This window comes from Xiphophorus couchianus, chromosome 23 (genome assembly GCF_001444195.1).
Source record: "Xiphophorus couchianus chromosome 23, X_couchianus-1.0, whole genome shotgun sequence".
Classification (NCBI taxonomy): Eukaryota; Metazoa; Chordata; class Actinopteri; order Cyprinodontiformes; family Poeciliidae; genus Xiphophorus; species Xiphophorus couchianus.
Window position 1 is genome coordinate 27108566 of NC_040250.1, and position 21748 is coordinate 27130313.

Here is a 21748-nt window from a genome sequence, read left to right on the forward strand (position 1 = left end):
TTTTTGTTTCCCAGAAATAAAATCATTTTTGCTGCAGCTGTACAGCATAAAACAAACCCCCCCACTGGAAAATTTATTTCACAAAACATGCAGACAAGAGAAAAAAGAGATCTGATGGTCCTATATGCCTCGTGTGATGTCATTAGTGGAAGCTGGTTTAGGCAAGGTAGATCTTACCTTAAGTAAATATGAATATGCTGGAAAACAGGAAAAAACAGTTAACCATGACGTGTTATATTTATATTTAACACGTCATAGCGAGGATGGCTCTGAGTTGTTTTATGGAAGTCTGGTTAGTAACTTTAAAATAAAACAGCCGCCGGTGGAAGTTATCTCCGTCATTAACGAGAAATTGAAAATTGTGCCTTGCGCGTTCTTCAGTTTTAGCTTCAGGTCAGTATTGTGTCCTTTACTTTGAAGGGCAAACCCGGAAGTCGCCTTCAAGAACGAAGCAGCTCCAACCTCAGGTGCGCGTGGTGGAGAGCGTGAAGCGGCGGCGAGCAACAGGTAAGAAATGTCAGACTTCTGTTGCTGAATTATCACTGTGGTACTGCTGACCTTGATACTACGTAGCTCAAACAAAGCGTACTAGAAGTTTTATCCATCTGAAGGAGCGCTCAGAAATTCAGTTGGCAAAATATTTAATTACATTTCAGGTTGAACAGCGTGACGTTTTAAAGGTATTTCAAGCACGTATCGGCTTTAAAGCAGCTGTTTGTATTGAGTATTGTTTACTTGTATGGCCCGCGTGTCTTTCTCTGTTTTTATTGTTCCGCGTTAAGTCTGGTCTGTAATTTGTAATTTGCATAAAGTGGAGCAAAAAGGACAGTTTCGCGGCGTCCATTCTCTGGTTAAGCAGCTTTTTGAAGAAAAAAAAAATCTGAGTTTTTCTTAATGTAACAAGTGTGTAAAACTGTTTATATTTCACCTCAAATCCATCCTCATTACCTGTGTATATTTGTTTTTCTTAGTTTTTGAATTGTATTTTATTTTGGCGGAGAAGCTTTTATTTTCTTGTTTCCTGTCTCCTTGTCATATCCTGTGTGTTCGCGCTGCCCTCCTCAGTTTGCGCCAAGCTGCGCTGGGGAGAGGTAAGCGTACAAAGTTGTCTTCTGTTTGTCTGTTGAAGTATTCAAAATGTCCTTAAAAGTATTTTTGCCAAACTCGCAAGTTTTTATATGTTGTTCCCCAACTGTTTTATGTTTAGCGCAGCACTGTACTGGGCACTTAATTCCCACGTTAAGGACATTTATTGAGTTTACCGTGCCAATGTGGTTATTTTTGTTCTTTTGATTTGTTAAGGTGTGTGTGGGAAAGCCAGAGCCCAAGAACTGGAGTGCTGATGCATTTTTTGTTTTAAACAGGTATGTGAGTTGTTTCAAAATGTTATCTGAATGTTAGATTAATGTATTTTGTATATTTTCAGTTTGAATTATAAAATATTGTAACTAGTGGGCAGATTATTTTTGTTTGGTCTTATTTTAATTGTCTTGACATTTTACTTTATTATTTGTGAATGTCAGAGAATTTTGGTTGGTTTTACCACAGTCTTTGAGTTCGCGCCAAGCTGCGCTGGGGAGAGGTGTGTGTGGGAAAGCCAGAGCCCAAGAACTGGAGTGCTGATGCATTTTTTGTTTTAAACAGAATAAATCTGCCCTACTGCTGCAATACCCCCCGGTGTCCTCGTCTGCTGGTTCCCCTTGTCTATACACACAACGCAGAGTACATGTACAACAGATGAGTCGGTTGAGAGCGGCTACAGTGGTGCCGTGACCCGGATCCACACTGCTTCGGACAAGTTCATCGTGGTTCGTGAAGAGTGGATCAACGTCAGCTGGTCACCTGAGGTTGCTTGTTACATTAACGCGTCTATACAGACTGAATGGTGTGACAGAGTCAAACGTGGAATAGTGTTCCAGCAACAAAAACAGATATTGTGTATATATTTGGTTTTATGTAAAGAACTGTTAAAAAAAAAAATTGAAAATGACTTATGTTAAAAATAAGGCAGACGAGGATAAATGTTCATTGAGTGGTATTAACTTCTCTGTGGGGAGAGGGAGAATGATTGAGGCTTTGCCTTTTACCCCAGTTCGAAACACCAATGATGCAGGCTCTCCAGCCTTTTCTTCTACACGCGTAGTTGAGAATGTATCTTCTAGTATTGTGCATGATGGTGCAGTCTCGGACAATTCAGTTAGTGCTGACCCACCACTAGGTGACCTTATTACAAGCATTGCACAGCAAGTTGGACAGTCCATAATGGACCGTCTTAAAGGTGAATGTGGGGAAGGGAGTGTTATGGGTCTGCAATCTCAGGGCAGTGTGGGCCAATCACAAGGTGATCCCACTTACCTCAACTTGACTGGGGCAAAGCTAGTACTACAGCCAGATGTCAAAGAACCTCCCATTTTCAGAGGGGTGGATGTGACAAAAACACTGTTGACGAGTGGGAAGAATTAATGAAAATCTATTTCAGAAAACGAGGCACACCCACCAATGAACAGTACTCGGAGATTCTCTCTAAGTTGATGGGAAGAGCTAAAGATATTGTGAGGATAACGCTGCGAAGCAGTCCTTCACTAAAGCCTCAGGAAAAACCAGATATTGTCTACAGCATTCTCAGACAACATTTCAGTGATGTGCCCTATTCATGTATGCCTATGGCCGATTTTTATAACACTGTGCCACTAGCAAGAGAAACACCTCTAGATTACTGGGTACGCTTGAACAAGGCAGTTGATGCAGCAGAAGAGGGCTTGAAGAGATTAGGACGGCATGTGGATAACCCTTGCCGAGAGGCAACTATGATGTTTGTGAAACATTGCCCAGACCCGGCGCTTGCTGCCATTTTGAAGTTCAAAGCACCAGACAAATGGACAGCCAGTGAAATTCAGGAGCACATTGATCGTTACCAAATTGAAACCAGAGAGCAGGCATTCTCCAGGTCAAGATATCCTAAACTAGCTACAGTTCATGCTCAAGCTCCTGTTTCTGACCAATTATCACCACCACCCTGTCACTTAAGAGACATTCCATCGCACCAAGAGACTGGTGCAGCAGCCCCGTCACATGGTAATGACAGCTGCATGAAAACTTTAATCAGTCTCCTTGAGCGTACTCTTTCACAGAACAGTCAGATTGCAGGCAGACAGAACTCACCCAGTCAAGTGCATCACAAAGCATGCAGGGTTTGTCAGTCTTGGGATCATTCTACCATCTCACACTGCAAAGAGAAACGCTTGTGTTTAGCATGCTTTGAACCAAATCATATTAAGCGAAACTGTCCCAACCGCTTATCTATCAGAGGTGAGCGTGGTCTCCAGCCACAAGATCCCCAGCATTTAAACTAGCTGGCCTGCATGGGATGAGGGGTGGTGTGGGCTCAAAAGAAAAAACCCTCAATAATAATGACATTGAACAGCAATATGAAAAGGCATGTGCCGCAGCACCAGCTGGTGCTAGGGTGATAGCTCAGAACACACAACGAGTTGAGCCATTTGATGAACTGTTTTATACACCTGTGACTCTAAATAACAAGTTTCAGCTACAGGGGATGTTTGACTCTGGTTCCATGGCCTGCACACTGAGTGAGAAGGTGGAACAAATGATGCTGAATCAGAACTCACTTTTGGAACCTGTTCCCCTCTCTGAAGAAATTGTTCTCATTGGTTGTGGAGGGACACTCAGCAAGCCCCGCTGTATGTATGAGGTGGAAATGAAACTGTATGGCGAGACATGTGTTGTCCCTGTGTTAGTAGTGCCAGGCCAAAGGGACGATTTAATCATTGGCACAAATGTCATAAGATTTCTCATGCATCAGCTGAAAATAACCAATGATTATTGGCGCTTAGTGTCCAGTCCCAGTCTTCTCCCAGAATGTGAACAGTTTCTCGACATGATGGCAAGCACTTCTCGGTGGAGAGGTGAGGAACTCCCAGAGAAGATTGGCACAGTTAAATTACAACAGTCTGTTACCCTACTGGCAAGGACTGAACATCTGGTGTGGGGTAAGCTGCCACATAACATTCCCATGTCTCCAGGGAGTACTGTAATCACTGAACCAACCTCATCTAAGTCGATGCCACGCAACATCATGGTTGCTCGCATTATCACTCCTTTATGGGGAGATAGGTGGGTCCCTTTAAAAGTCGCCAACCTATCAGACAAGCCCATCAGGCTGAAAAGAAACAGCAAGTTGGCAGACGTGTCCCCTTGTCTGGCGGTTGAAGATTTTGAGGTTTTTCAAGGCATCAACCAGGTTGAAACCACTGCTCCAGAGAAGGGACATGTCAAAGAAAGGTCTGCAGATCTGAAACTGCGATTGCAGCAGGTTGGGCTCGGTGACCTCAATATTGATTTATGCCACACTGATGATGCAGGGAAAACCGAGTTGGTCGAGCTGCTTGAGAAATATAATGACGTTTTTTCTAAGCATGCTCTAGATTGTGGCAAGGCAGAAGGTTTTGTACATCGCATCCGGCTTGTTGACGATAGACCATTTCGTCTTCCATACCGCCGAATCCCACCAGCTCATTATCTCAAACTGCGCCAGGTTTTATCTGACATGGAGGAACAGGAGATAATAAAGAAATCTGTGAGTGAATACGCCTCTCCTCTTGTGCTGGTCTGGAAGAAGGATGGCAGTCTGAGGATATGCACAGACTTCAGGTGGTTAAATGCAAGGACATTCAAAGACGCGCACCCACTTCCACACCAGTCCGACTGCTTAGCTGCTCTTGGAGGCAACACTTACTTCAGCACTATGGATTTGACGTCAGGATTTTACAACATTCCTATGGCGGAGGAGGACAAGAAATACACAGCATTCACAACTCCTATGGGGTTATACGAATATAACAGAATGCCTCAAGGCCTGTGTAACAGCCCTGCTTCTTTCATGAGAATGATGCTCAGCATATTTGGAGATCTCAACTTTAGCAGTTTGTTGTGCTACCTGGACGATCTCCTTGTTTTTGCTTCGAGTGAAAAAGAGTCTCTGGAGAGGTTAGAGGTTGTGTTCCAACGCCTTCGCCTGCACAATCTCAAGTTGAGCCCCAAGAAATGTCACTTTATGAGATCATCAGTGAAATTTCTGGGGCACATCATAGATGGTCATGGAGTGTCTGTCGACCATGGAAAAGTGGAAGTCATTACAACGATGACAAAGGCTGACCTGATGGAGGATGATGGATGCACGCCTTCAGTCAAGAGGATAAAGTCCTTCCTTGGTATGGTATTTTATTACCAACATTTCATTCCAAGCTGCTCATCTGTGGCCAAGCCACTGTTTGCTCTAACTGCTGGACAGAAGAGGAAGGGCAAAACCAAAACAACGACAAATGCGGGTTCTTACAGAAAACTGAGACCATCTGACTGGACAGAGGAGTGTGAAACAGCCTTTTTGAGTCTTAAAGAAAAGTTGTTGAATTGTGTTGTTCTTGCACACCCAGATTTTTCACAGCCTCTGATTTTATCTATTGATGCTTCACTGGACGGACTTGGAGCTGTCTTGTCTCAAGTACCAGCTGGAGAAGAGAAGGCTCGCCCCATTGCATTTGCCAGCAAGACACTGAGTAACTCCCAAAAGAAATACCCGGCACACAGGCTTGAATTCTTGGCTTTGAAATGGAGTATATGTGAGAAGTTCAGTCATTGGTTAAGAGGTCAAACATTCACGGTGTGGACTGATAACAATCCGCTCACCTACATCATGACAAAGCCAAGACTTGATGCTTGTGAGCAGCGTTGGGTTGCGAAGCTGGCACCCTTCTCTTTTGATTTGAAACACATACCTGGGTCCAAGAACACAGTGGCTGACGCACTCAGTAGGGATCCATTTGCAACAACTGTCAGTCATAGGATCATCACTGAGGGCTATTCTCGCCTCCTTATTGAAGCTGATAGTATTAGCCAAGATGGGGTCCAAGATGCTTTTCACCTAAAGGTCCAGAGCCAAAAAGTGAAGAAACCATCTTGTGGTGAACCAGAACTTCATTGTAGTTCGCAACCTTACCAGTGTGACGCAGTCAAGGCTCTTCTGGAGATGCATGACCAGTGGGATTTAGTTACTGAGACCCGTGCAGTAGCACTAATTCAGTCTGTCCAAGATTTGGGCATACCAGGGCAAGATTCGCTCCCTGTGTTCACTTTGGATGAATTACAACATGCCCAAAAGCTTGACTCGGATGTTTCCAAAATCTTGCCATTCATTATCCGAGAGAGGCGTCCATCCAGACGTGAAAGAGCAGGACTCAGCATAAGAGCTATGGTGTTCATTAAACAGTGGGAGAGGCTCAAGATCAAAAATGGAATCCTTTACAGAGTCACTCGGGATCCCCTCAGCAAACAGAAAAGACATCAGTTTGTTCTTCCTGATAGCCTTGCAAGGCATTCATGACCTGGCTGGACATCAGGGGCAGGCACGGACTCTTCACCTGGCAAGGCAGAGATTTTTTTGGCCGAAGATGGATACTGATGTGAAGGAGTATGTCAAATGTTGCCAGAGGTGCATTCTTGCCAAAACACCAGAACCTTCTGCTAGAGCCCCTCTTAAAAGCATAAGAACCTTTGCTCCAATGGAGTTGGTGTGTTTGGACTTCTGGAGTGCGGAGGATAAAAAGCAAAACTCAGTGGACGTGCTTGTCCTGACTGACCACTTCACAAAGCTAGCCCACGCATTTCCATGCACCAATCAAACTGCAAAGCAGGTTGCTAAAAGGTTGTGGGACCGCGTATTTTGTGTGTATGGATTTCCTGAACGGATCCACTCAGATCAGGGAGCAAATTTTGAAAGTGAGCTCATTGCTGAATTGCTTCGACTGGCGGGAGTATCAAAGTCTCACACCACTGCATACCATCCCATGGGGAACGGGGGCACCGAGAGGTTCAACCGCACACTTGGCAGCATGCTCAGATCATTGCCACTCAGAGAGAAGAACAAATGGCCTGAACAAATACAAACATTGACTTTTGCATATAATGCAACAGTTCATGAGACTACAGGATTCGCTCCATTCCAACTCATGTTTGGTCGGGTTCCGAGGCTCCCTGTGGATGTGATCTTCAAACAGGTGTTGTGTGATCCGGTGACTACTGATTATAAGAACTATGCCGAAACACTTATGTCACATCTGTATGAAGCAGCTAGGATAGCTCAAGCACATGCTGTGGAAGAACAAGATAAACAAGCAGAAGGGTACAACAGAAAAGTGAAAGGTACCCATTTGAACATTGGAGCCAGGGTCCTGTTGGCAAACAAGGGTGAAAGAGGGAAGAAAAAGTTATCTGACAAGTGGAGTGCTAAAGTCTACACAGTTGTTGACAGGAATCTCCACACTCACACATACAAGTTGGAGGACAAACAAGGTAACAAAAAAATTGTGCACAGAAATCTGATACTGGACATCAGCTTTCTACCCGTGGGAACACCCCAGGATGAGATCGCTGTTGTCGGGGCAGAGGAGGCGCAAGGCCTGTCGGATTCCTTTGATGCTTCGGAAGAGAGAAGTTTGGATGATAGAGATAATGCATGGGAGATGAGTAAATCGACGAACTGCGACAGCGATGTTTCTCTGGATCAAGAGGTGTCAGAACCAGGCTTATCCAACCAGAGTCTTGTGACGTCTCACAGTGTGTTGGAACTCTCAGGTGAACATGCTGATAGTCATCTGGCAGAAGAAGAGTTACATGCAGTGAGTCAAGTTCATTCTATGGACACAGAGGCTCTTCCTGTTAATTCAGAAGCTAACATGGACATGTGTCATCCCCCAGAGAATACTGACCAAGTCGTTAGGACTCGGGTGGGCAGGGTCAGCAAAAGGGTGAACAGACTCATTGAATCCATGGTTCAAAGACCTTTTGATTTTAGGGATTTAGCAAACTCTGTGAGCCAAAAATCCCAGTCCATTCTTACTTGGTTTTGAGTGAACTCATTTGTTTAGAGTCTTTATATGGACAGTTCAGCAATATAACTGTAATGGAATATTGTTTTCCTCAAATATACATCCGGTATTGTGTTTATGGGTTTAAAGTAGACACAGAATTATATGGTGTAAATGGCATCATATTGATCTGAGAAGGGCAGAGGCTTGATCAACCGTATGTTCCTTCGAAACCTGTTTTGTAGGTGGCTCTCAAGCTGAATGCTGTACTTGGTTATGGCAACCCTGTGTTAAATATTTATTAAATTTGTCAGTTTTTCTTGTATTAGTATTGCAAAATTTGGACTGACTTGGATTTTGGTGAAATATAGGAGGGGTGGATGTAACAAGTGTGTAAAACTGTTTATATTTCACCTCAAATCCATCCTCATTACCTGTGTATATTTGTTTTTCTTAGTTTTTGAATTGTATTTTATTTTGGCGGAGAAGCTTTTATTTTCTTGTTTCCTGTCTCCTTGTCATATCCTGTGTGTTCGCGCTGCCCTCCTCAGTTTGCGCCAAGCTGCGCTGGGGAGAGGTAAGCGTACAAAGTTGTCTTCTGTTTGTCTGTTGAAGTATTCAAAATGTCCTTAAAAGTATTTTTGCCAAACTCGCAAGTTTTTATATGTTGTTCCCCAACTGTTTTATGTTTAGCGCAGCACTGTACTGGGCACTTAATTCCCACGTTAAGGACATTTATTGAGTTTACCGTGCCAATGTGGTTATTTTTGTTCTTTTGATTTGTTAAGGTGTGTGTGGGAAAGCCAGAGCCCAAGAACTGGAGTGCTGATGCATTTTTTGTTTTAAACAGGTATGTGAGTTGTTTCAAAATGTTATCTGAATGTTAGATTAATGTATTTTGTATATTTTCAGTTTGAATTATAAAATATTGTAACTAGTGGGCAGATTATTTTTGTTTGGTCTTATTTTAATTGTCTTGACATTTTACTTTATTATTTGTGAATGTCAGAGAATTTTGGTTGGTTTTACCACAGTCTTTGAGTTCGCGCCAAGCTGCGCTGGGGAGAGGTGTGTGTGGGAAAGCCAGAGCCCAAGAACTGGAGTGCTGATGCATTTTTTGTTTTAAACAGAATAAATCTGCCCTACTGCTGCAATACCCCCCGGTGTCCTCGTCTGCTGGTTCCCCTTGTCTATACACACAACGCAGAGTACATGTACAACAGATGAGTCGGTTGAGAGCGGCTACATTAACATCTAGTTTTTAGTCATTATTAACTGTAGTTAAAAGCATTTGTGCAATGTTTTTCACTATGGTCCAAAACAGACCCAATTTTGGGTCCTGCAGCACTTCTACTAACAAGATCAATCTAAGCACGTGCTATACAATAACCAATATAGGCATATTGCAAATCTATGTAAAGGGCAAAAGCTCATCTAAATGATAACAAAATTTTATATCTGGTGAATTCACAAGAGGACGGGTAGCAAGCTGGAAGCACATTTTAACATACTGGACCAGTAAAATAAGCCCACTGTGGCAAAAAAAAAAAAAAGCTCAAAAAAATATTTCTGCTTTTTCTACGTTTTCCCTTCCTGTCAGAACAGCCAATTCCTGAGAGGTCACAGGAGGTGATGAGGTTTTGACCCTTGTTTTTGTTTTTGATAAGAGCCTTTAATGTGGCTTTTTACCAGAAACTTAAATATGTCTTAATTTGTTACAATAACTGACCAAATAGATACAATTAAATGAAAACAAAATCAGTTTTTTTTGGTGTCATTCAAAAGACTGCTGGGGGAAAAAAGTGGAAAGAAATAAAAAGCATGAAAATAAATGTGAAAAAAAATCTAATTAGTAAATAAAATAAGAAAAGTAATAATTATAAATAATTTGAAATATTTCAACCATACAAATTGACTTGCAGTTTGTATTGCAATTAGTTTAGTTAGTTTACTAAAACGTGATGTGTTCCAGGGGCAGAAAGTGGAATATGGAAAGTGTGCATCAGTCACATTAGCAGAAAGTACTAGCAAACTGGAATACGCCAAAAAATATCGTACAAAAATTGTTGTGTTGTTTTTGTGATCATTTAGAGATGATTTTGAAACTTAACATCTTTTCATCATCTCACAACAGCTTCCCTATCTCTGCTTCAAAGGAGCTTCCCCAAAGCACAATGCTGCCACCACCATGTTCCACTGTGGGCACTTTGTGTTCAGGGTGAAGTGCAGTTTTTACCAGACATCATTTTTATAAAGAACCACAAGTATTCTGGGGATATTTAAGGCGTTTCTGCTTGTGCTTAAGAAAATAAAGGAGTAGGATATCTAGCAACCCAGCGGGGGGGTTAAGGGACCCACTCCACTTCACCTTTCACCTACTTGATAATCCAGCCTTGCACAAGGCGGTGAAATGATTTCTTCAATTTTTATCTCTTGCTCTCATTCCCATCAGCTGACTGTTTAATGAAAATCCATAAAAATGTACCAATGATTGTTTGTACATAATGTTCCAGACCTGAATTGGAGTCTTCTTTATTTTTGAAACTTCATTATTCTACATTTACATTTTGCCTAAACAAAAATCATCCCTGTTTCTGGAAATCAACATTTGTTTTAATATTTAAATGATCAGACTTATCATCGGTTGAGATGATTTGCAGCTTTTCTTTCGTTTCTGAGGAGGACCGAAGGGACAGCTTCAAATTTTACAAATTAGACGAATGAATGGAGTTCGTTGTGCAACACGTTTTAATGTCCTCCGCAGCCGTTCCACTTTGATCAGCTTTTATCTCGACCCATGAAATCATGCAGGGGGGGGTCATAGGTCACTGAGGCAGAGGTGAGAACACTGAGCTGCTCCTTCTTCCCACTTTTTGAAACACACTGTGGGAAACTTTCGTTCACTCCAGTGGTGTTTTAATTGAACAGAACTGTGAGCGCTAAACAAGTGTTTTATGAGCTTCTGTAAAAGTAATAAAATAGTACAAGTTGCTTCTCTCTTGTCTCTGTTCCTATCTTGGTCATTGACCGTCTCAAAGGCCAAATGTAAACAATCAGGCCAACTGTCTTGGAGCCGTGGGCCTATCAGAGGGCTTCCTGATGCCTGTGTGATGTGTGATTGGAGGGCTAGCTCTGGCTAACCGTGTATTAACAGGTTCCTGTGGGTTTTTAGTGTCACTTCCTCCTCGTGGAAGCAGCAGCGTTGCCGGGGTCGCTGTCCGTGGATGATCAGCAGAGATTAAGCATCCGCTGCTTTCTGTTCCAGGTTAGTGGCAAACATTGGATAGAACGATACAGAGTTGTACTTTTGGTAGTAGATAAAGATTCTTGTTTTGTCTTCTTTTCCATATGTACTTGTTTTTCCATTTTATGCATCATTGTCTAGTTTTAGTAGTCTGTGAAATCGGTTTAGTTCTTTTACTTTTAAAGTCTACTGACCAGACTCTCTATATCTACGTAGTTTAGTTTCTCCTGTTATACTACCCATATTTCTGTGTAGAGTGAGTGATCCAGTCTGGGTTTGTTTGGCCGTTTCTAAGCCTCCGTCATGTTCAGTAGCAACATGCCTCAGAACTTTGTGTGTTCTTGCTGAAGGAGAAACAGTGAAACCGAATACACAGCTCCTCCTTGGACGATTACAGAGTAAAGAGCATGAAGGGGAATGTTGTCCTCAAGCCTAAGCACCGTTCTTAAATTCTGCATATTCAGGTTTTCTTTGTCATTCATCTTTAAAATGAGCTCTCCATTGTTTCCTCAACAGCAATACGACTCAGTTTTTCCCACCATCTTCACTGAACGGCTCCTTTGACTCCAAAAGCCATATGGACTCAGTCGTTTACCAAAAATGCTTATTAAATTAATGAGTTATTAAACGCTACAGGTGTACCTATCAGACTGTTGTAGCATATTTACAATCTGTAGTCTTTCGATGTGTTCAAATTCCTTGCATGGCGATGCGACGAAGTTTCCTCCAAATGTGTTCCCTCTTTTCCCGTTTGGCGCTCTGTCCCAAGATTCACTGAAAACTGAACAGGAGATTTCTGTTCTTGTGCAAGAGAGGAGCACACCTTTAAATAGAAGTATATCCAAATGTTAGCTTTAACAGCTTAAACTAGGTTGTGTTATGTTTTTGTCATTTTGCAAAGACGTGTTTTTTTAACACAATGTTCTTTAAAAAAAGAGCTAATTAAAAAAAATACCTGCACGATTTTTAGCAGCTTGTATTTAGCACCGCCATGGTTGCTAGGCGATGAGACATGCACCGAGGTAACGATGGGACCGCCCAATTTGACTGCCACTAATTCTCCGCCACTGGTCTTCAACAATTCCACTGAACTCTGATCCAGAACTCCACGGCATTCTGGGGGATGTAGGCAGAGGAATATGCCTACATATTCCTCTGCCTACAGGAATATGTAAGCACTCACCAGTACCTAGCCACTTGCTTAGCTAGTGGTGAGTACCGCTCACCACTAGCTAAGCAAGGTGAGTGGAATTAACTAACCCACTTACTCTTTGGTTACCTAGCAACAACCTGTTGAGCAACTTGCACAGCAGCAGCTTCAGGTTTTGCCACCGAGCCTCATAACTTCCAATAACGATGATAATTTGATCTGATATCCTTTGTGTTCATTTCTTGGCCAAATGCCATGAACTTGAGTCCAGTTTAATCAAGCGTAATTTTTTCCTCTCACTTTCTCACCTGTAGTGAAGGAATCAGGCTCCACCCTGTGCTGTTTTTAAATGTGTCCTTAATCTGAGAGTTTTTTCCCTGCGCACTATGATGGATGGGTTAATTAAACATCCGCCGGCTCAACCTGAAATTCTGTTCAGAATGTGATATAAGATGACAGTGGAGCCCTTTGATTTACATTTTACTGATTGCTAACTCATCTGTGCTGAATACTATCTGATCTTCCAGACTGAAAAAATCCATATTGATACATACAACCTTCTTCCAAGTATTAATAGGGTAAATAAAAGACAGGAGCAGCTAATTAGATGCACTTTTTCAGCTGATCACATATGACTGCCTGTGTAAAAGCAAGCCAGCTCAGTCATTGACTCTGAGGCGGTGTGAAGACTCACATCTGCAAATCAACACCTCAAAAACAAAGGCTGTTTATGTCAGAAGAGTAATCCCAACTCCAGAGTCCACCTTAATTAATGGGTAAACCATTGAACAGGTGCAGTCTTATAAATACCTCGGGACAATCATTGATGCAAAGCTGATGTTCAAACAGTGTGAATATGAGTGCAGGAAGGGAAAATGGCACCTTTATTTCCTATGGAAGCCGTCTCCTTTTCACAGGAAATGAGCAGGCATGACACTGAAGAGTCAGTTTTAAGGTTCCAGATGTTAAGACTAAATATTACTCAAACAGTCTTATCCTGGCATACCGAGGTGGCAAAAGGGTAAAGTACAACCCACTTAAGGAGACCTTAGGCCTCAACATGGCCGTCGAGGGTTCAAATCCCGGCCTGCTGATCTTTGCTGCATGTCTTCCCTCTCTCTCATTACCTACATTCCTGTCTAAACACTTTCAAATAAAGGCCACTAGAGCCAAAAAAAAAAAAAAAAAAACTTAAAAAAAACAAACAGTTTTATCCTGAGTCTTTTCTAGATAACAAAGTCAGGAAAAAGTTTTGATTAAAAAGAAAAAAAAAATAGCGGGATAGGAAAGTATAGGGCTTCTCCCAATGACTATAAGCCTGGCGGGCCGCCAGGCTTTACTTGTGTCCACACCACACTTAAGCATTGTTTATTTTAGTTTGTTTTAATGTTTTCCCCTTTTTAAAGACTTTATAGTTGGTGTGCAGGTATTAATCTTCCAATAACATACTTATCAAGTGATATTTTCTGTCAACTTGAAATATTTTTAATTAAAAAAAAAAATGGCGGTCATCCAGCAGCCTACCGCCGGGTTTAGAAAGTTTTCTGGAGGAAACCCTGGAAGTAACTCAGCTATGCTAGCTTGACTTTGACAACTTAACATGTACAGTTTATGTGCTGCAGAATTGAGTGTTTTGGTTCAGTTAAAAAACCAAAAATATAAGGCGACCTAAATACCAACTCTCTGACAGAACCTCAGTACCTCGGGTGTTTAAATGAGCTACTAAACCATAACTGTGTTCAGATGATCACTTATTAATAACAGCAAAATAAACATGATACTGTAACGGACTGAATGTTCTGTTCTTTGTGAGAAATGTTTGAGTGTTTTTTGGTGTTACATTTAGTGGCATTATTATCAGTTGCTGTGGCAACAAGTCTGCGCGTAGAATAGCCGACACAGAGAGCGAGGAAAAAAAAAAAGAACATTAGTGGTTTTGACTTGTTCTTCAATGGTTTTGCCTTTTCTGTCTCCCACTGCACTAAGTGTATAATACCTACATCTCCAGGTTTCATTTAGTTAACAGAATTGTTATGGGTTCTAAAAGATTCGTCTTTTTGCCCTTCAACATTTTGCGTATGCATCACTTGCAGTAATGTGCAAGTATGTCTGTATTATCTTTAGTATAGTTTTCGTGTACTTTTTAAATACTTTATCTTTGTGTGAACCAGGCCCGGCAGGCAGGCGGAATCAGCTGTGCCCCCCCTGGATTGGAGGCTGTGGCCAACTCTCTGTTATTCCTATATCGATTTGATACAGCACAGGCCTCCGTACTTCCATGTCTGTGTTCTCTGTCACTTTTTTCAGAGGTTAAAATTGGTTAATCCGTTAACACGTCGTCACCTGTTTTTCCGAGCCGCCTTTAAACACAACATGAGCGCTAAGATGCTCGCTCTGGGTTTACACCTGTGCGGCAGTTGCTGTGCAGAGCTGTACAGGTGTGTATTAGAATCATGGCAGCAAACCAGCAAAACAGAACAAACTTTGCACAGTTTTTCCCCCAAACTAACCGACTGAGTTGAGTAAAGCTGTTGGATCCAGACAATGTTAGCTAAATGATGACTAGCTAATACCAGTACAGCACTATAAGCTTAAGTACAGGCTACTGATGTTGTCTTTGTTTAAAAGTGAGTAGTACTTGTTATATTCACTTGAGTAACTATTTTGGAAAAAAGGTACTTATAAGAGTAGTTTTACTGCCCTGTACCTTTTTCCTTTACTTGAGTAATATTATTATTATTGCTACGTAGATTCATTTTGCTCGCCCAAAATAAGCCGATGCCCCCCTTGTTAAACTCGTCTGGAGGCGGAGCTGGTGTGAACCTACATGCTTCGATGCTGCTGTCACACCTGAATATTCCTGTTCTGTTCAATTCTAGGTCGCCTCCTGACCAGCATCTGTCCAGCGCCTGCGACATCTGACCTGTGACCTTTCCTGGGCCCCCAAGCCCACCTCTGTTTTTCCAGTGCCACAGCAGCATGCTGAGCCAGGAGTTCCTAGAGAAGATGAAGTCCTTGGACCTGGAAGACGTGAGCCAGTACATCAGGAGCATCTCCACCCCCATGTTGGTCAGCATGGGAGCAGTGGCCGTTGCCACCACCTACTACCTGACTACGCGACCCAAAGCCCTCCCACCGCTCTGGGACCTGCACACGCAGTCAGTCGAGGTTCCGGTGAGTTCAAGTCCTGGGGGAAAATGAACGCACTTGTATGGAAAAGTGAAGGTTGGACAAACTCAAGAACAAGCCAAGAAATCTTTTTTTTTTTTCAAATGACATGGATAAGTTGTTGTTGTCTACTACAAAATAAAGTTTAATACTAAATATAATTCAGTGCAGCTGTTTGCATGGCATCAACTCATAACAAATGTCACCTCGAGGTTTCTTTACAAGACGCCTTGAACAGACTGCAATGTGTCAAACGTTCTCATCCATTCCTGGATAAATGTTTCCACCTCTGGGAAAAGAAATGATTTTTCCTAAAGATGTGAGCAATCCGAGAAAATCAATCTCTCTATTGCCGGAAAAATCAACTTACAGTTTACTGAAGACGGATGATGAAACTGTGACAAAGGCTGGATGGTCTGGTCTAGTACAGTCCAAGGACTCCAAAATGCTTCAAACTATCATTCACACACTGGTGCAGCTACATTGTAGCCACATGATCCCTCACAAAAACAAGCTGAATTACATCCTAGACAAAAGCCTTCTTCAGTGCCTGAAATCTCTTTTATTGGCTTTCATAACATGCGTTGTGTTTTTCAGGGCAGTGATTTTGTGCACCGCTCAGCGCTACAGAAAGAGGACGGTTACCTGACTCACGTCTATGAAGACGCCAGAACTATGTACGAGTCCTTCATCAGAGGAGCAAGAGTCTCCAGTAAGTGAGACGATGAAGAGCTTAAAGCTTTAACCTGGGATATGCCCTCTGACCCACAGCACAGTTTTCATTTAGGTTTAAGTTCAGCAGATCATCAGTCTCTTCATTATTTTATTTTTACAGTTTTGAAGTAGAAATGAATGTTTTGCAGGTATAAAACCCTTCTCAAGCTGTCTCTTGTTTTTTTTTCTTCTTCCTCACACTTTGACCCTTCACCTCTCTTCTCTCCTGCCAGATAATGGTCCCTGTTTGGGCTTCAGGAAACCAAAACAGCCGTACGAGTGGATGTCTTACAAAGAGGTGCCTGTTGCACTGCAAAAACACAAAGTCTTTTTTTGTCTACTTTCTAGAGCAAATATATTATTATATTTGAATTAATTCAAAATGAACTCAGGAGTAACTGTTCAGTAAGATATAGGAATCAATAATTCCTTAATATTGATGAAAAAGTATGAGTTATAAGTGAAATAATCTGCCATTGATTAAAAAAAACTGCTTTTTAATTAATGTTAAGGAACTTTAAACAAACTCCTATTTCTTGCCAGAAAGTTACTTTTATGTTAGTGTCTACTAATTTAGTGTATCGGCTTATCTATGCTGCCTTAAGATCCCCTGGGTTTATGTGTTTGTGTGTTTGGTAGGTAATGAAGCGAGCAGAAAATCTGGGTTCTGCATTTCTTCACAAAGGACATTCAAAAACCACCAACCCCCACATTGGTATTTTCTCTCAGAACAGACCAGAGGTACAAACTTTTCTCTTTACCCTTCAATTTGTTTTTTTGTTGCTTTTTTGGGGGGGATGTAGAATTCCAGTCTAACATTAAATATGTTTTGTTTTGACGCTGTAATGTCTAGTGGACCATCAGTGAGCTGGCGTGCTACACCTACTCCCTGGTGTCCGTCCCTCTTTATGACACGCTGGGAACAGAGGCCATTTCCTACATCATAGACAAAGGTGAAACCCTGCAACAGCAGAATGTTTTGCTAAATTATTCACATCCATTCAGTTTTTTTCACATTTAAATGAGTTACAAACACAAACCTCAATGTATGTCATATGGAAACCAACACAACTAGCATCTAACTGTAAAAGCATATATATATACAGTACAGACCAAAAGTTTGGACACATCTTTTAATTCAATGAGTTTGACATTGTAGATTCACACTGAAGGCATCAAAACTATGAATAACACATGTGGAAATATGCACTAAACAAAAAAGTGTAAAACAACTGAAAATACCCCTTATATTCTAGTTTCTTCAAAGTAGCAACCTTTTGCTGTGATTACTGCTTTGCACACACTCTGCATTTTCTTGATGAGCTTCAAGAGGTCGTCACCTGAAATGGTTTTCACTTCATAGGTCAACCTGCCCTGTCAGGTTAATAAGGGGGATTTCTTGCCTTATAAATAGTCATGAAAATAAAGAAAACCCATTGAATTAGAAGGTGTGTCCAATCTTTTGGTCTGTACTGTACATCTATAGGTCAATCTTTATATATATATATATATATATATAGCGAGAGAGAGATAGAGTTAGATTAATACATATATATATTTAGAGATATGGATATATCTATTTATATATAGTAATAGTAATATTAATAATATTATTATTATTATTATTAATAATAATATCAATCCATTATGAAGCGCACTAAATCTTTTTGGACTGTGGGAGGAAGCCGGAGCGCCCGGAGAGAACCCACATATGGACATGGAGAACCAGAAAATCCCATGCAGACAGAACCAGGCTGGGATTCAAACCCAGGACTTTCTTACTGCAAGGCAGCAGTGTTATCCACTGAGCTACTGTGCAGCCCTGATGTTTTATTCACACCAAAGGAGAATTTAGAAACTAATTAACAAAACAGTGATGACTTTAGATTGTGGCAGGAAGCCGGAGCGCCCGGGGAGAAACCTGCAAACAGGATGTTAACTTTTGATAGTTTATTCACAAAATTCAATGTTTCTTCCTCCTCTAAAAAAACAGCTTTGTTGTTTTGGAGATTAGTGGCAGGAGAAACCATTAGGTGGGATTTTCTGTGGAGTGTGGCGTGTGGCGTTTCTCTTCATGTGTTTGCTTCTCATGAATCCTCTTCTTCTGAGTTTGAACTGTCCCATTCGGGGTATTTTTTTGGGGGGGGAATCAGTAAAATACGGTTCCAAAGTTTTTCCTCTTCTTCTAAGCTTGAACTGTTCGATTCGGGGTAGTTTTCCTTTTGGGGAATCAGTAACATCCGGTTCCAAAGTTGTTCCTCTTCTTCTGAGGTTGAAGTCTCTACAAACTGTTCTGAACGTTCCAAAAATCTTTCTTCATCTTTTGACTCCCTCCTGCCCTTTTTCAGGGCGGTTTTGTGTTTGCTAATAGTCTTACCGCCTGGGCCTTCACTCCTGCTCCTGTGTGTTAACCTGTCCCAAAACAAATCTTTCTCATCATCCTGGGAGCTTGAGAGACGACTTAGATTTTGGGCAGAAGAAACTTCCCCAGCCGGGTCAGCTCTATGTCTGGGAACCAATGGAAACCCGTCCCAAAACAAATCTTTCTCATCATCCTGGGAGCTTGAGAAAGGACTCAGATTTTGTACAGAAGAAACTTTCCCAGCCGGGTCAGCTCTGGGATCCGATGGAAGCCCGTCCCAAAACAAATCTCTCTCAACAGGTACTGGAGGTACTCGGAGGTACTTGGAGGTACTTATGCCTGAATCATTTCCAGGAAAGAAATGGTCGAACACTTTCCTCATCCCTGTCGTCACCAGATATCCTAGTCCAAAACCAATTGGGAAAATTAAAGGGTATGGCATTTTGGAAACACAAAAATTCTCACTAGACACAAAACCTGAATCTCACTGAAACGTTTGGATTCTAACTGATGTGTTGAGATTCAAGCAGTTAAAGCCTCAGAACGTCTTTGATCTGTTGTGATGTTCATGATGTCGTCTGTGACCTCATCAGTGAGGTCACTGTGGCTCTGGGGAGGGTCCTGCTTGTGATCGTTGCTATGGAAACGAACAGATAAGTTCTGCCCGACTCAAACTGAAATAATGACCAAATATTTAATAAGTAATTTTTTTTTCCATTTATTTAACAGGAATTGATTAACAATAGATTTCTACCTTGGTTTTCCGTACCTGATGTATGTATATATATATATATATATATATATATATATATATATATATATATATATGGGCCTGTCGCGATAAACGGTAAATGAATTAATCGTACGATAAATCAAAACTATCGACGGCATTTCATTTATCGGCATTATTGTCTCTTCCGGCCCTTTTCTCTTTCTGTTGATGACACCGAATGAAAAAAGACTCAACTCCGGTGTTCCGGTGACCCTCCCTTCCTCATTTCCTTAGTGTAAAGCCCAGCGCACAAGACCCGATCTAAGAGCTGTCGGCCCATTTTCAAAACCTGACAGATCACACATTAGCCGACAGAAGTCCTAGGTATAACGGTTCGATCGGGTTCGGTCCTGCCATGTGGTGTCCAACAATGGGCACAAAATAATGGCTACAAGTCCAGTGAACTAATTTTAAAACCAGGCATTAATCAATGTTTTACTACAATCTACCTGCAATGCATGTTGCTAGTGTCAGTCCTGACTGACTGAAAATCATTATAACCTATTTACGTCACGTTAACGAAGAACAGCTGAAAAGTTGCCGGGTTTATCAACTGCGGTAGCAATTTCGCTCCAACTCCTCCTCTTGTCATTTCTGTATTCTTTGCATGTTGAATAAACATTAATGTTGTTTCCACACATCATCTCCAATGTCCGCTGGACTTCGCGTTGCCTTGTCAGCTGTTTGGGATTCCCCGATGTAATTTCCACTCAGAAAGAGTGGAGGAGGATCCACGCTTTCTGATTGGCTACCTGTCACATTCAACAGGTGTAGTTAAAGCTTCCAGTCGGGGAAAATCCCTGATTTAGATCAGAGCGGCAACGACGATCTACCGTAACACACCACACAATCTTAGAAAGACCAACGTTCTAAGATTGTCCATCCATCCATCCATCCATCTTCTTCCGCTTATCCGAGGTCGGGTCGCGGGGGTAGCAGCTTCAGAAGGGAGGCCCAGACTTCCCTCTCCCCGGCCACTTCTTCTAGCTCTTCCAGGGGAATCCCGAGGCGTTCCCAGGCCAGCCGAGAGACATAGTCTCTCCAGCGTGTCCTGGGTCTTCCTCGGGGCCTCCTCCCGGTGGGACGTGCCCGGAACACCTCACCAGGGAGGCGTCCAGGAGGCATCCTGACCAGATGCCCAAGCCACCTCAACTGGCTCCTCTCGATGTGAAGGAGCAGCGGCTCTACTCTGAGTCCCTCCCGGATGGCTGAGCTTCTCACCCTATCTCTAAGGGAGAGCCCAGCCACCCTACGGAGAAAACCCATTTCGGCCGCTTGTATCCGCGATCTCGTTCTTTCGGTCATGACCTAAAGCTCATGACCATAGATGAGGGTGGGAACGTAGATCGACCGGTAAATCGAGAGCTTCGCTTTTTGGCTCAGCTCTCTCTTCACCACGACGGACCGGTACAGCGCCCGCTTGACAGCAGACGCTGCGCCAATCCGCCTGTCGATCTCCCGCTCCCTTCTTCCCCCATTCGTGAACAAGATCCCGAGATACTTAAACTCCTCCACTTGGGGCAGGACACCCCCCCTGACCCGGAGAAGGCACTCTACCCTTTTCCGGCTCAAGACCATGGCCTCGGATTTGGAGGCACTGATCCCCATCCCGGCCGCTTCACACTCGGCTGCGAACCGCTCCAGCGAGAGCTGCAGATCACGATCTGATGAAGCCAAAAGGACCACATCGTCTGCGAAAAGTAGAGATGAGATCCTAAGACCACCAAATCGGATCCCCTCAACACCTTGGCTGCGCCTAGAAATTCTGTCCATGAAAGTGATGAACAGAATCGGTGACAAAGGGCAGCCCTGGCGGAGTCCAACTCTCACAGGAAACGAGCCCGACTTACTGCCGGCAATGAGGACCAGACTCTGACACCGGTCATACAGGGACCTGACAGCCCGTATCAAAGGGCCCGGTACCCCATACTCCCGGAGAACCCCCCACAGGGCTCCCCGAGGGACACGGTCGAACGCCTTCTCCAAGTCCACAAAACACATGTAGACTGGTTGGGCGAACTCCCATGCACCCTCCAGGACCCTGCCGAGGGTGTAGAGCTGGTCCAGTGTTCCACGACCAGGACGGAAACCACACTGCTCTTCCTGAATCCGAGGTTCGACTATCCGACGGACCCTCCTCTCCAGGACCCCTGAATAGACCTTGCCAGGGAGGCTTAAGAGTGTGACCCCTCTATAATTGGAGCACACCCTCCGGTCCCCCTTTTTTAACAGGGGGACCACCACCCCAGTCTGCCAATCCAGGGGAACTGCCCCCGATGTCCATGCGATATTGCAGAGTCGCGTCAACCAACACAACCCTACAACATCCAGAGCCTTAAGGAACTCCGGGCGGATCTCATCCACCCCCGGGGCCTTGCCACCGAGGAGCTTTTTAACCACCTCGGCGACCTCGTCCCCAGAGATTGGAGAGCCCAACCCAGAGTCCCCAGGCTCC

General features: G+C 42.9%; 1 protein-coding gene across 4 annotated transcripts in view; it reads left to right on the top strand.

Annotated features, from left to right (window-relative positions):
* The first annotated feature begins 384 nt into the window (after window positions 1-384).
* The window catches only part of LOC114139287 (long-chain-fatty-acid--CoA ligase 1-like), a 50676-nt gene continuing 29312 nt past the window's right edge, over window positions 385-21748 (top strand). For 2 of the 4 annotated variants that reach the window (XM_028009117.1, XM_028009120.1), the window contains exons 1-7: window positions 390-507; window positions 11056-11148; window positions 15157-15451; window positions 16043-16157; window positions 16393-16457; window positions 16799-16900; window positions 17013-17112. In XM_028009117.1, the coding sequence (XP_027864918.1) occupies window positions 15257-15451; window positions 16043-16157; window positions 16393-16457; window positions 16799-16900; window positions 17013-17112 (577 nt within the window). In that variant the 5' untranslated portion in view covers window positions 390-507; window positions 11056-11148; window positions 15157-15256. Of the gene's footprint in view, window positions 508-11037; window positions 11149-15156; window positions 15452-16042; window positions 16158-16392; window positions 16458-16798; window positions 16901-17012; window positions 17113-21748 lie in introns of all 4 variants that reach the window. The other 2 variants (XM_028009116.1, XM_028009118.1) reach the window with 2 other exon arrangements.